We start from the raw sequence: 13,272 nt of genomic DNA, 5'->3' as shown, positions 1-13,272 counted from the left end.
TAAGGCCAGTTAGAAAGATTAATTAGTGTTGTCTACTTGAACAATTCATAAAATGAAGAACAACATCTAGCTAACGACGATAGATTAAGTGCTTATTGGGAAGGCAACCCAATATTTTTGTTAATGTCTGTTCTTCAATAAAAAAAAAAGGATTTTGTTCAGGATCTTCACAAACTCTCAGTCCACCACTTGGGATGTATCCACCACTGATGACCCAAAGACCTTCATCCAGCAAGTTGTTTGGCCAGGAGTCCAACCCTCTACTGATGGAGGGTGAGTCCTCCGAGGTCAGAAATACTATTAAAGTCGGAACTGAGGATGACACCATATTGCAGATCTAACAGCTGATTGGGACCCATGGCCAAAATTATGTTGAAGAAAGCAAGATTTTATTCAGTTTTTAGTTTTTATTTTTTATTTCTCTCAAATAATTGCATGATATTTATGAAGTCATTGCTAAAGCTTTTTCTGAATTACTCAAACACTTGAAATGTTGCATATCAATTTTTGTGAAAATGCTGGTTCCATGAAGGCAAACGTCAGTTCAAGTAGTGGAGTATGAATCACAACAAAGAGAGGAAAACGTTAGTCTGTTTGAATGAAATCATGGTACAGTAAGCCAATAACATTGTCTTATCCCTGTGAGTTGTGTGAAACCTACTTGTGAGAGAACGTTTGTTTTTAATTTCCTGATTTTGCATCATTCCTAGACTGTTAGATTAATTACATGAGATGAAAATGATTAAGGCCCCGTTTCTTCTTATTTTCAGCCACTTAACCAAAAAGTCAATCTTTGACGATAATTTATCCATTGCACCTTATTTGAGTCAAAAATGATAATCATGTTATTTTGTAAAACCCGTAAACCTACTTTAATTATCTCCTACCTTGTTTTAGGGTTTAAGAGAGCATAAGGATTTTAGTCATAATATGCCCCTAATTTGGGGGAGGATTAAGGTAAAAATTGTCTCACGAAGTTAAAACTAACACACAATAAGACACCCTCAAAAAAGCTTGTAAGCCCAAAGTTTTTTTCCTAAAAAAATGAGAAAAAGGAGATAAATCCTATAAAAAAAATAGAAGAAACTTTCTTCTCTTTTATATCTTTTGCCTCTTTTTATCTATTATTTCAGTTATTGTTCCTTTTAAACTCATCTTTTCTTTTACCTTATCTCATCTTTTCTCTTATAAATTAAAAATTATTCAACACAAGTGCAAACAAAGTACTTATGGAGACACTCGAACTTCGAGTCTTTAATATTTGAACATTTGGTACACTTGTTAAACCATTAACAATAAGCTACTTTATTAAAACTATAGTATTTGATATATTTTATTTTATAATGATAACCTCGTGTAAAATTGATGATCAATATATTTAATTTAAAAAATACACATAATACTTAAGAATTCAATTTAAATTGAATTGTTTATAATAAATTATATATTGATAACAATTTTACTTTTTAAATATTTTATAGCTCATGAGTTTAATAAAATTTAATTTAAATAATTATAAATTATATTTACTATTTTCTTTTGAATTTATACATTTCATATAAATATTATATCACTATTTTTTTGTTTGATAAATGGTATTGCATCATTATTATTACTTAGATAAAGAATAAATCATGATATATTTCAATAGACTTAATATTTTTGAAGATAATATCTACTCAATTCAAAATACAATTAATTTTTTTATTCAATTTTAATGTAATTATATTTAATATGATATTAAATATTTTGAAAATTATAAATTTATTTATTTTTATATATTATTAAAATAATACTAAATACAGATTTAAAATTTTATAATTTATCAAACCCACACATCATACAAATACAATATGTAATAGTTAACAGACGGAAATTGTCCAAAATTTTCATCAGATGAGCATGTGCACGGCACGCAACGGTTTGGAATTTCAAAAGTCAGGGGAGATTTGAGTAGGGATTTAAAATGAGGGGATGAAATATAATAATAGATAAACATAGGAAGGTTTGAAATTTAATCTTTATAAATCTCATTTTTTCAAATGAAAATTAGACCTATATTTAATATATTAAATAATATGTTAGAGATGTATTAAGGTTACATACATCATCACATAAAGTCCAAAAATTTAGTCACTACATTTTCCTCAAAGATTTGAAGCATTGACTCTTACTATCTTTAGTTTTCTACAAATTGTCACGACAATGTAAGATTTTATTTCTCATCAAAATATTGAAAAAACTAATTTATTGACTAATCCAATCTTTGAACTTATTTCAAGTGGTGACAAAATTTAAAAGACTAATTTAATAATCATTTTCTTAAAGATATGTGTGATAACATATGTAATTTTAAAGGACTAAGTTAAGGATTTGTTCAAAATATAATCATTCATGAACTCCTAAAAACTTATGATGCATTTTTTTAAGTTGAAGGTAATTTTTCAACGACGGTTTGAAAACTCAACTCGGTGATGAAAATGAAATATTCAATCCCAAAGATAATTTAGTAGTGTTTGTTCAATACTCCTACAATAAAAACTCAAGTGAACAAATACTAAAAACATTTAGTATATGATAGATAGTCAAGAGGTATATTCAATTAGAGTTTTAAAAAAATTTAAAAAAAGTTTTTTTTTCATAAAAAAGTTTTGAGTTATTCAATTAAGACTTTTAAATAATAAAAATAAGTTTTACAGTATTCAATCAAGATTATTAGATTTTTTTAAGAAATTCAATATAAAAAATTTCATGTTTAATTAAGAATTTTTATAACTTAAAAAAAGTCTTAGATATTCAAAAGTATATAAATTTCGATGGATTCTTTTATGGGATGAATTTTATAAAAAAATTTGGTAAAAAATACACGTTAAACAATTCTACCAAAATCCTTGAAATTTCATGAAATTTTAAGTGAGAGAAATAATTTACCAGAGAATTTAAATTTCTTTAATTTAAAATTCATTATTTGAATGTTTTTTATAAAAAAAATTAAATTTTTAAAATTTTAAAACAAAATTTTAAACAACTAAAAATGTGAAATTTTAATCATTCTAGAAAGTGAGAAATTGAAATTCTCTTCTTGATAGAAAAACTTTCCAAAACTTTCATGTATTTCCTTTACAACATTTCACCTGAAAGTTTCAAAAATCTCATTCTCGAACTCGTGACTCTTCCCTTACGCCAATGATCCTCTTCTTCAAGAAATAGCGTCTGAACTCGTGGAGCATCAATCGGGTGCGAACATAAGGGGACACGTAGAACTACATCTGTCAGTCAGGGGAGCAGTTGTCGTTGCCTATCACGCGATGGAGGTACTTGCCGACACGGGCCTTACACCGTTGACTAAAAGCTATGATCAGATATGGTGATGTACGCTGTTGTGTCTCGATTCCCCTACAACTCCCCATGCCATATCAATATTCTTTTCTTTAGAAACACACCAACCATATTTTCTCTTCTCTTTGCATTCATTTTCTTTCACCCTCACAATTTTAATTTTTTTTATCAAAATACAAAATTTTAAAAATAAAAAATTTCAATTGAAGTATTTAAAATTCTTAAAATTTAAAATTTCTCAAAATTTTAAATTCTCTCATCCAAACGCACTCTAGAAGTCGTTACAATTATTACAAAATCTTTTAAAATCCAAAAGATTTTTTTAAACAAAAATAATCTTTTAAAATCTTAGTCCAATACAACCATCTAAATGTATTTAGCACTTTATTTAAATCATTACATCATTAGAAGGGGGTCACTATCATCCATATCATTCATCTGAAGTCCATCAACGTTGGTTACAGTGGGCTTCTGTTCGCGTCTTTGTATATAAGATAACGTGTTCTTGTTTTTCCCAGGGCAGCATACCTGATGAGTGACAGCACATGTATTATTATTGAACATGTAAATGAGATGAAAGTTACATAAGAACTAAGAAGAGCTAGCAATAAATTTTCTAACACACTCTTTTAAGTACACATCCTCTAATTGATTAAAATTTATTAAAAATTATTAAATCAAGAGAGAATTAAATATGAAGTGGGATCCACAAAAACGATATTTTCAATAAATTAGAACTAATTAGAGAATATGTTAAAAAGAATGTGCCAAAGAATATGTTATTACCATTTCTCAAGTTACATGTAATGTAACTATAAATCATTAATGTGGCTATATATAATACGTATGATTTACCATTGTGGGACGAATGGTGCCATCCAAATGACATCACCAGCCTGAACTGGGTACCTATTCACAAGGAAAAAGAAAATGAAAAAACAAATCACGGATGTAAAGTGCCAGTTTTCAGTGATAAGAATAAACTATATCCTGTAACAAAACAATCTTGGAAAACCATAAACAATAGTATATTCCATCCAAAACTGAAGAACACAGCCTAAAATCCAACCCAAAATCTAGCAGACACCACATAAAATAAAGTAGAACATATCTATTAAATAAATTAAAAGTTTATTCATAACCAATTGTTTCAATGATAACCAAATTGGATTGAGATGACCCAAAACATAACTCAAACTTGTCCTCAAAATACATTTGAGTCTAATTTCTAAAACCTGAATACATAAAAATTAACTTCAGATCAGGCCGGATTAGAGGCATGAGACAGGTCATGCACAACCCTACTCTCGACCAAGATGCACAATCGTTTATACCTGACCAGTTAAGTTCAAATAGCTCACCATTAGTAGCCAACCTAGGGCCAAGACCCCAAATTCGACGCAAAACCAAAAGCTCAAGCGATAGGCATAGCCCAAAGTAATAGATTTTGTATATATACCACATAGACCAAGTGAAACTCCTCTTTCAATGCAGCAGTGACCATTTAATGGAAACAAAAATGCCACTATATAGAACTCCATGCGACATTCAGACCAATTTTTTTGACAGGCTAGGTCTAAACTCTTACCAACTATCACCCAAACGATAAATGCCTTGCCCTTCCAGTAGCAGCAAACCATGCTGGTTATAATGGACCTCCTGCAAAAGCCACAAATTTAATAAAAATTTAAAAGTCCTTCGAAATTGGAAGACAAACTCTCTCCTAGACTTGTATATGAATAACTAAGGAAAGATGTACCAAAGATCCTAACATTAAGAAGAAAATGCCCCTGCTGATTTCAAAAAGATGGAAATGCAATTCTAATAAAGCTGTGTATCCTTTTATGTACTGAGGATATGTTTTGAAGATAGCATAACATCACATTAATTAGTCCCGAAAGTGATAAAAAAAACATTGTTTTATACAAGTTTCAATCATGAAATCACATGAAAAAACCAAAATATTAATTTGATGTTTGAAAATGGGAACTTGAGATAATTGGCCAAATCAGAAGTATACATTAAGCATACCCAATTATTACCCAGCCCAAAGGATGATTGCTTATTTTCATGACTAGACTATTACAGTACATTATTATGATTTATACCAGTTATATGTCATTCAATGAAAAGTTATCAAAGTAAAAAGATGTTTGGAAATTTTGGATCATAATTTGACATGCAACAAAAGTTGAAATGAGAAAAATGAAGATAAAATGAACACCAAGGATTATATGGTTCTCCCGCCATAGGCTACATCCACAAGTAAGAGAAACAAGGATCACACTAGAAAGAATATAGTAATTACAATCACTCTCAAACTTGTTAGGAGACAACAACTATCACTATCTGTATCCATAGGAGTAAAATCACCTTACAATTTCCCTCTAGAAAATATAAAGAAAAGCTACACAAGGGAAGAGATTGAATAAAATGGGGATGATACAAAACATCATTCAAGCCTCCCTTATATTGGGCTTCAAGAATGAGCTTTGACCACAAACTAAATGTCACTAGAATCTGGCCAAGGATAGTCATTCATTTGGTTCTTGACCATCATTTATTTAGCTACGAACCATTGATTTGTCCAACAAAAGAGAGGTGATTTATCATCAAATCCCCATTGTAAAGACCCACATTCTTAATGCAGCTGAAGTCATACATATATAACATTCGCATCAGGTATTGTAAGGGTAGAGAAACAAATTACCTTCACATTAAGAAATTCTCCAGGTTGAAAATCCATTATCTGCAGTCATGGGTACATCAGTAACATTTAACCAAAATTTACCAGAAACCAAACCACAGTCATGAAAATTGGACATATGCAATGAATAACAGACAGCCAAAGGAATAGGTACACGAGAGATTTGAGCTTACGTGGATATTGAAGTCATATGCCAAAGATGTTGGAATTAGCTTCCTCAGTTCAAAAATCTGATAATGCATATAGAGAGAAATAAAAACCGTCCAAAAACTTAGGATACAGTGAATAACAGATCAAAAACCTAAGATAGATAGAGCAAGAGAGAGCAGAGAGACTTGATTGTCGAGGATAACCTCAACAAATGGGGAGTTTGTAATATATCACAATTGTATTACGTACAGACCAAAATCATAGTGACTTGTATTAGTTGTTAAACATGGACCGTCAGAAAGTTATCTGAATCCATGGGCGTAATACACCCAGAAAAGGATGCTTGCATGTTCAGAGTAATAAACATACTCTCAGATTGATGAAGAGAAGTGACATGAACCCAAAGCGTGTAAGAGTTGCTCCAGGCAATGACATTAATAGTTGTAAGTTGTAACAGTGGCATAAATGTTCTTTTATGAACTATCATCTTAAATTGGAAAATATAATCACTGAATTTAAAGCAAAAAAATGAAGAAAAAAAATGATTTTCAGTATGTTGGAGTCAACAACTTACCTCGCCTGGAGTCTCAAGGAGTGGCTGCTTATCAGTTGAACCAACCAATGGCTCTGGGATATGATTTGGTAGCGGAGAATATCTAATAGATTATAGACATTTTTCATACTCAAAGTCATTAGAGTACTCAACTGCTCACTATCTGAATATACACAATTAAAATATGATATGCAATCCTTGAAAGCTATGCCAACTTATGTTGTGACTACTTATCAGGGAATCTTGAAATATAAAATGGATTCATCAATCCATTTTCAATATAACAATCATAATTGATTGCATGCATTCTCATAATGGCAAGGTGACGGGGATGAAACATATAAATTGCAAGAGGGAGAAGTACATAGTACAAACCTCCGTTCAAATACCACAATAGTAGCAGGTGTATCACATTCAATTGAATGTTCAAAATTTGGAGGAAAATAAGCATAAGAATCAACCTGGAATTAAAACCTTGGTGTCAATTTTTTTATATCCTTTATAGATAATATAGTGATTATCTAAATTTTCAAGAAAAATCACATAAAAGCTAGTAGCCAGACAAAACATGAATGAAAGACACAGCAATTGTTATGTGCAAATAGACTAAGGTCAATTATAAGTATCACACAAGAGGGAAATATATATTCCTATGATTACTTCATATAACCAGAAAATAAGAGGACTCACCAAAGGAGAAATAAGAAAGCAATATCATAATCTGTCAATCAGTTTGAGCCTACATTCCTTCCCTTTTCCCTTTTATCATAAAATTTCCTATCATCTTAATTTTCAATGCATAAAGCTCTCTAGCAATAAAAAATAGTAACAGCATGGTATATGAAAATAAACTTTTGAAGCAATATCAGTCATTTTTTTATTTTTTTAATATAAAAACATTTCAATGAATAATGAGCTCAATCTCAGAAATGTAACCAAAATTTATTAAAAAAAGTAATAAGAATACATCATGTATAATATATTTCCAGAAACTAGCATAATTAACATGGAACTTCTCCCACAAGTCTTATATACTGGTAAGAGGAAATTATATGTGGAAAGCTTTTTCTCCTGATATGTGGTTCATGGGTAGACATAGTTCAAAAGCAGCCTTCTGCTTGTGTTTGCATTGAGTGGCTACAGGGGAACACTGGGTGTGTCATTCCACCTTGGAGAAGTTTATCACGATATGTTTCAAAGGGTACAACTGGAATTACGAGGATGCAAGTTTATAGTAATGAGTGGCATGTGCAGCTCTCTAGTGCATTTGGCAGTAGAGGAATGTCCAACTTTTCAAGGGTTTCTCTTTTCCCTTAATATTTTTATAGGACGAGAAGTGTCTGTAGCTTCCCTTTGATGTGCTTTACTCATGGTTTTCTTAAGGGAATTGCTATTACTGATATGAAAAGAGATTGGAAGTCTTATTTCATAGAGCCAGTTTGGCTCACTGTTATTTTCAACTGTTTCTTTTAAGGAGGGTATTTTATTCTCCCCTAGATTATTTTTCCTTTCAACTAATATTTTCTTCCTTTAATACTTTAATAATAAAATAAAATAAAAATAGAGCTTATAGTAGTTTAAAAAACACATTAACCAAACCTGAGATTTACATAAAATATCAATTTTTAACAGTACTAAAAATTGGTGATCATACTGACAATACAACTTCATTTACATAATAATCGGAAACTCATTACCTTCAGTAGTTGGCTAACACCAGCAGCATTAGTGAGGGTGACAGCACCTTGGAGCACAAAGATAAATCTACACAATACACATAACAATCTTGTAAATACATCAAAAATGCATTTAGAGCCAGAAACAATGTTAAATGGTTTGGAGTGTCATGGAAAAGAAATTGGGGAGGGGTACAATGCAGAAACTGAAATAACCTCTCCACACCAGGCAGGGGTAGTCCTGATTTTGATTTTTCTGGAAAAGAGGCAAAGCATATCTCATAAGTGTACCAGAAAATTCAGTTTCATGGCAAACTGTGAATTGCACCATACATACATAAAACATCAAGCGTCATAAACAAAATGCCTATGGCTGAATGAACGGAAAGTGTAAAGGTAGATTTGGAGGATATGATGGAAATTGTAACCCAATATCACTTTGATCCCTAAAAAGAGAAGCAAATAATGAGATATTGCCAAACATTAAAATTTAGGCTGAAACAAAAGACAAACAGTATTTTAGTGTGGAGGTTGGTTCCAGGACAATGAAACAAACAGGGCACCATCATAATGGCACTGAATCATGAAAAAAAAAAGATATTTTGTTAAGGTGCAGTTACAACTTACAAGCCATTCCAGGGCTTTGTAGAGTTGAAGTACATGAAAGTTGTTCTTGAACCAGTGTGACACATGAAGCATTGGACCAGAGAAACACTAATTTGGAGAGAGAAGAATCCTTTGTGAGGGATGAAACCAAATTTTCTTATATGCACTCACCTTCACAGAGTAATTTCTTTTTCAATGTCTTTCCGAGTGTTCAATATTTTTCATGCCACACTTCTTTTGTTTTTTTCAACAATATATTGATATATGTTAAGGAGGCCTGTACATACCCCATATGCTTAAGATATTCAAGGAAGGAAGCAGCATCCAAATGATGCATCATTGTATATGAGCAGAAAATGACATCACAACATTAGTATGTTGGCAACTATATGTAGTCTAGAAGACTAGAATAATTGATTCTCATATGCTGAAGCAACTATATCTCATCTGATAAGAATTTATTCAGGCAACTTAGTAAACATAGTGGATTAAGTGAAATATGTCTATTCAAACCTTTCAACTTAGCTAGGTACATTACAAAGTGTGAACCCATTTCTGGTGAAATTAAATATGCGCCTGACGTGTCGATCCTGTCAAAGCAATTTTTAAGTTATTACACAACAAGAGGGCAATGAAGAGGCTTAAACATCTTAAACCAAAACAAATGAAGAATGTCAAGAGTACCAATCAGGCAATGGGCCATATACATGACTTTCTGGTGATACCAAAGCATGATTACTCTTATAAACACTGCGTGTGAATCCAGGCAAATCTGCAAACAAAAACATAGTAAATTCAGTTCAACACAAATTCACTATATAGTTCTTTTCAAGAAAATAGTTGAAGACTCGACACTAACAGAAACTATGAGATCTAAACAACCTTTACATATAGTTCATTAATAAATAATATATTAGGGTGTCACACTTCACCATTTAAGCCAATTCTTTCAGCAACCAAAAATAATAAATAATATCATAGTAATTTTAAAGTTCACATCTTTATCTTAGGAAAAAAAATCACGTGTTCAAAACTTTGTGAACATCTTGAGTTTTAACCAAGCTCACAAGCCTGTCTTAAAAAGACACAAACACAAAACTCCCTTTTATTAAAAAAAATAGAAAATAAAAGGGAAATGAAATCAGTAACCACCAACAGTCTTTGTTTTCTCCATGCTCCATTAAACAATTTAAATCAATAACATAATAATAATTTAAGATTAAGAAAAAAAATAGTACAACAAAAATAGCTGTCAAACCTTGAAGGTGGATAGGTGAGAGAGTGGGGTTATCCACTTTCCAATAAAGAGGCTTTGATTTCGATTCCGAAGGAGCAGAGCAAAACCCTTCTTCAGCAAATGCATACTTAAACAAACCTGAAGAAACACAGAACAAAACATAACAAGTTATTTATCCTACACTCTTCAACCACAAAAAAATAAAAAAAACTCCTCCTTTCGGCAACCAATAACAACCAACAAAACATTAAAAATTTTACAGACGAGAAGATATATTAATGTGTTTGTTTCTGCCTTCTTTTTTCTTTGTGGGGGCCAAACAGAGCATAGAACGAAACAGAGAAAGAAGAGAGTACCCAGAACAAGGAGAAGGACAAAGATGCTCCTCATTTTTCAGATGAGAAAACGAGAAACTGTTTTGGACTGAGAAGAGTGGCTCAAATGAAAGTAGGTGGATAAGTGTGTCACGGACTCACACTCACACTAGCACTGAGACAGAGACACTGATTCCTCAAAACCTACAAATACTGAACAGAACACACTGATACATCCGTACAATAATTCATTGTAAATTTTTCATGGTATCAGCGTTGGGTCCCATGGAATCCAGTATTCATTTTTTTTATTGGACAAGGATATTTTTCTTTCTTTCTGCTTTTGATTTATTTAAATAAATGCGGGTTAAAAGTCTCCTGGTATTCAATCAAGACTTTTATAAAATATAAATAAATATTGTGGTATTCAATTAAGACAATAAAGATTTTTTTTTCAGGGCAACAAAATCTGTTGGTATTCAATTGAGATTTCTTACCACTTTTAAAATGTCTTTTGGTATTCAAAAGTAAATAGATTTTGATGGATTCTTTTGTGGAATGGATTTTGAGAGACTTTTTAGTTAGAAATACACATAAAATACTCCTCCAACAATCTCACCCAAACCCTTGAGACTTTTCATAATCTTCCAAAGACTTTTTCTTCTCCTGCCGAACAAGACACAAACCACTACCAGGTTCATTCTCTTACAACTTTTCAATCAATTTTACCTATTTTTTTAATGGCAATCGATAGTCAATATTGTTCATACTATATGTATATTACGCAAATCAAAAGAAAAGGGTGCTATATATGCTTCAAGATTTCGTATTCATATTGTTTTCAACGTCCAGGCAATGAATATGCATCAAAAGAATGGCAATTGATATGCATCAAGATTTCATATTGCTTTTTTTTTAGTACTGTATATGCAAATCAAAATAAAAAACTCTTTTTTTTCTGTTTTTTCAACTTGTTTTTTTACAACGTCCATTATTATTATTATTATTTTCTTGTGTTATTATTAAAATGTTAATTATTAATGTGTTATTATTATTTTTTTGACAGCGTGTTATTATTATTATTATTGTGTTAATAATTTTTTAATTGTTATTGTGTTATTATTATTGTTATTTTGTTAATAGTTTTTTTTTAAATGATTTTATGATATATGAGTATTATTTTTATGAAAAATGCTAACATGTGCCCTTAAGACACTTGTTAGTGTATTATGTATAGAAATTTTGTATTGAAAGTTGTGCAATTTACTTTTTTAAAAGTCAAAAATTGTTGTTTTTAAGACATAGTTACTATTGGAAGTATCATTAACATGTGCCCTAAGTGCGCATGTTAGCATGACCCTTATTTTATTATTAGGTAGTTTTTTATTGGTTTTTCTATTGAATTGTATATTATTCAGGATATAGTCACTATATTTTTGACAATTAGGAAACAATAACTATTTTTGTCAAATAACTAGTTTCTTATATATATATTAGCGATCAAATGGGGGATTCACAAGAAAATAACAAAGGAAAGAGTAGAGACAAAGATAATTATGTATCTTGGACTATGGAGGATACCAATGAGTTGTTGCACCTCTTGGTGGATGCTATGAATAGGGGATTGCGTGATGCCAATGGGTCACTTAGCAAACAAAATGTAGAACGAATAATACTTCCTCAACTCAATGCAAAAACTAAATTCCCTAAAACTTATAGTCATTATTTGAGTCGGATGAAGTGGTTTCGAAACCAGTATAACATGATGTCAACCCTTATGCGCAACAACTCTGGCTTTGGATGGGACCCAATTGGAAAAACTTTCACTGCTCATGAGGATGTATGGAAAGATTACTTAAAGGTGAGCTAAGTTCATAATCTTTTAAATATATTAATAGTTATAAATTTAGTAAATTATAATATTTGTAGTATATTAACAATGATTTTTTTTTTAGTCCCACCCAAGTCACAGCAAACTTCGAGGAAAAAGTATGGTTGATTATGAGTATTTGAAGATCGTTGTTGGGGGTGGAGTTTCTAGCGGGAATAATTCTATATCAGTCGATCCAGATGATACTGATGCAACAACTTTTGAGCCAGAAAATAGACTGTTGGGATAGAAGAATTTTCATATGATCCTAATAGTGATACATTCATAACACCAAATAACTATGAACCAGCATATCAGCCTCCATCACCAAACCAACCAAGTCCACCATCCCACCCCCCTTTAGATTCAGAGGTTCCCATAGAAAAACAAAACTGTCACAAGCGAAGGAGATCCGAGTATGGAGGGAGTTCAAGCGCTGTTGGGATCAACAATCAAGGCAACGTTCTGGAAAATCTTTCTGTTGGCATTGGGACTATTGCTGTGAATTTTGAAAAAATATCCAACATGATGGAGAAAAGAGAAAAGGATAGAGATAGAGATAGAGAGCTCGAGGGTATTATTTGGGATGTTATAAAAGAAATTCCAAATTTGGATGACATAACGCGTTTCAAGACAGCTGAATTGTTAAATACTAAAGCAAAAAATGATTTTTTCTTGAAGATGTCACCGGAAGAACGCTCATCTTGGATAAACTTTAAGTTAGGGAATAATTAATATTTTGATCATCTATTTTTAACATATTATTTTAAACATCGTGAGTTTGTTGAACTATATCTTTTGGGTCTCTATTTTGGTTGAA

At 31.2% G+C, this 13,272-nt stretch overlaps 2 protein-coding genes across 2 annotated transcripts; one reads left to right on the top strand and one right to left on the bottom strand.

Annotated features, from left to right (window-relative positions):
• Positions 1-3,639: 3,639 nt before the first annotated feature.
• Positions 3,640-10,815, bottom strand: LOC100781644 ((S)-ureidoglycine aminohydrolase). Its single transcript, XM_003549903.3, has 13 exons — positions 10,625-10,815; positions 10,290-10,406; positions 9,716-9,803; positions 9,545-9,621; positions 8,642-8,681; positions 8,447-8,513; positions 7,125-7,210; positions 6,771-6,852; positions 6,220-6,276; positions 6,050-6,088; positions 4,928-4,998; positions 4,195-4,248; positions 3,640-3,867 (listed from the first exon to the last, which is right to left on the bottom strand). The coding sequence occupies exons 1-13, from the start codon at positions 10,656-10,658 to the stop codon at positions 3,798-3,800; spliced, it is 882 nt and encodes a 293-aa protein (XP_003549951.1). The 5' UTR covers positions 10,659-10,815; the 3' UTR covers positions 3,640-3,797.
• Positions 10,816-11,816: 1,001 nt separating this feature from the next.
• LOC102670199 (uncharacterized protein At2g29880) lies at positions 11,817-12,988 on the top strand. The gene is made up of 2 exons (XM_006601393.4): positions 11,817-12,443; positions 12,538-12,988. Exons 1-2 carry the CDS (start codon positions 12,087-12,089, stop codon positions 12,700-12,702), a joined length of 522 nt encoding a protein of 173 aa, XP_006601456.1. The 5' UTR covers positions 11,817-12,086; the 3' UTR covers positions 12,703-12,988.
• Positions 12,989-13,272: the final 284 nt, after the last annotated feature.

This window comes from Glycine max, chromosome 17, assembly GCF_000004515.6.
Source record: "Glycine max cultivar Williams 82 chromosome 17, Glycine_max_v4.0, whole genome shotgun sequence".
NCBI lineage: Eukaryota > Viridiplantae > Streptophyta > Magnoliopsida > Fabales > Fabaceae > Glycine > Glycine max.
The sequence above is the reverse complement of the archived record's forward strand: the minus strand, read 5'-3'. Positions and strand labels throughout refer to the sequence as shown.

Bases quoted from the DNA above. Each gene is read 5' to 3' on its own strand.
- LOC100781644 (XM_003549903.3), bottom strand. From the start codon at position 10,658: ATGAGGAGCATCTTTGTCCTTCTCCTTGTTCTGG. The intron at 8,514-8,641 runs GTTATTTCAGTT...TGTATTGTGTAG, and splicing joins CCCCTGCCTGGTGTGGAGAG to ATTTATCTTTGTGCTCCAAG. The intron at 4,999-6,049 runs GTAATTTGTTTC...TGGCTTTTGCAG, and splicing joins GAGAATTTCTTAATGTGAAG to GAGGTCCATTATAACCAGCA.
- LOC102670199 (XM_006601393.4), top strand. From the start codon at position 12,087: ATGGGGGATTCACAAGAAAATAACAAAGGAAAGAGTAGAGACAAAGAT. The intron at 12,444-12,537 runs GTGAGCTAAGTT...TTTTTTTTTTAG, and splicing joins TATGGAAAGATTACTTAAAG to TCCCACCCAAGTCACAGCAA.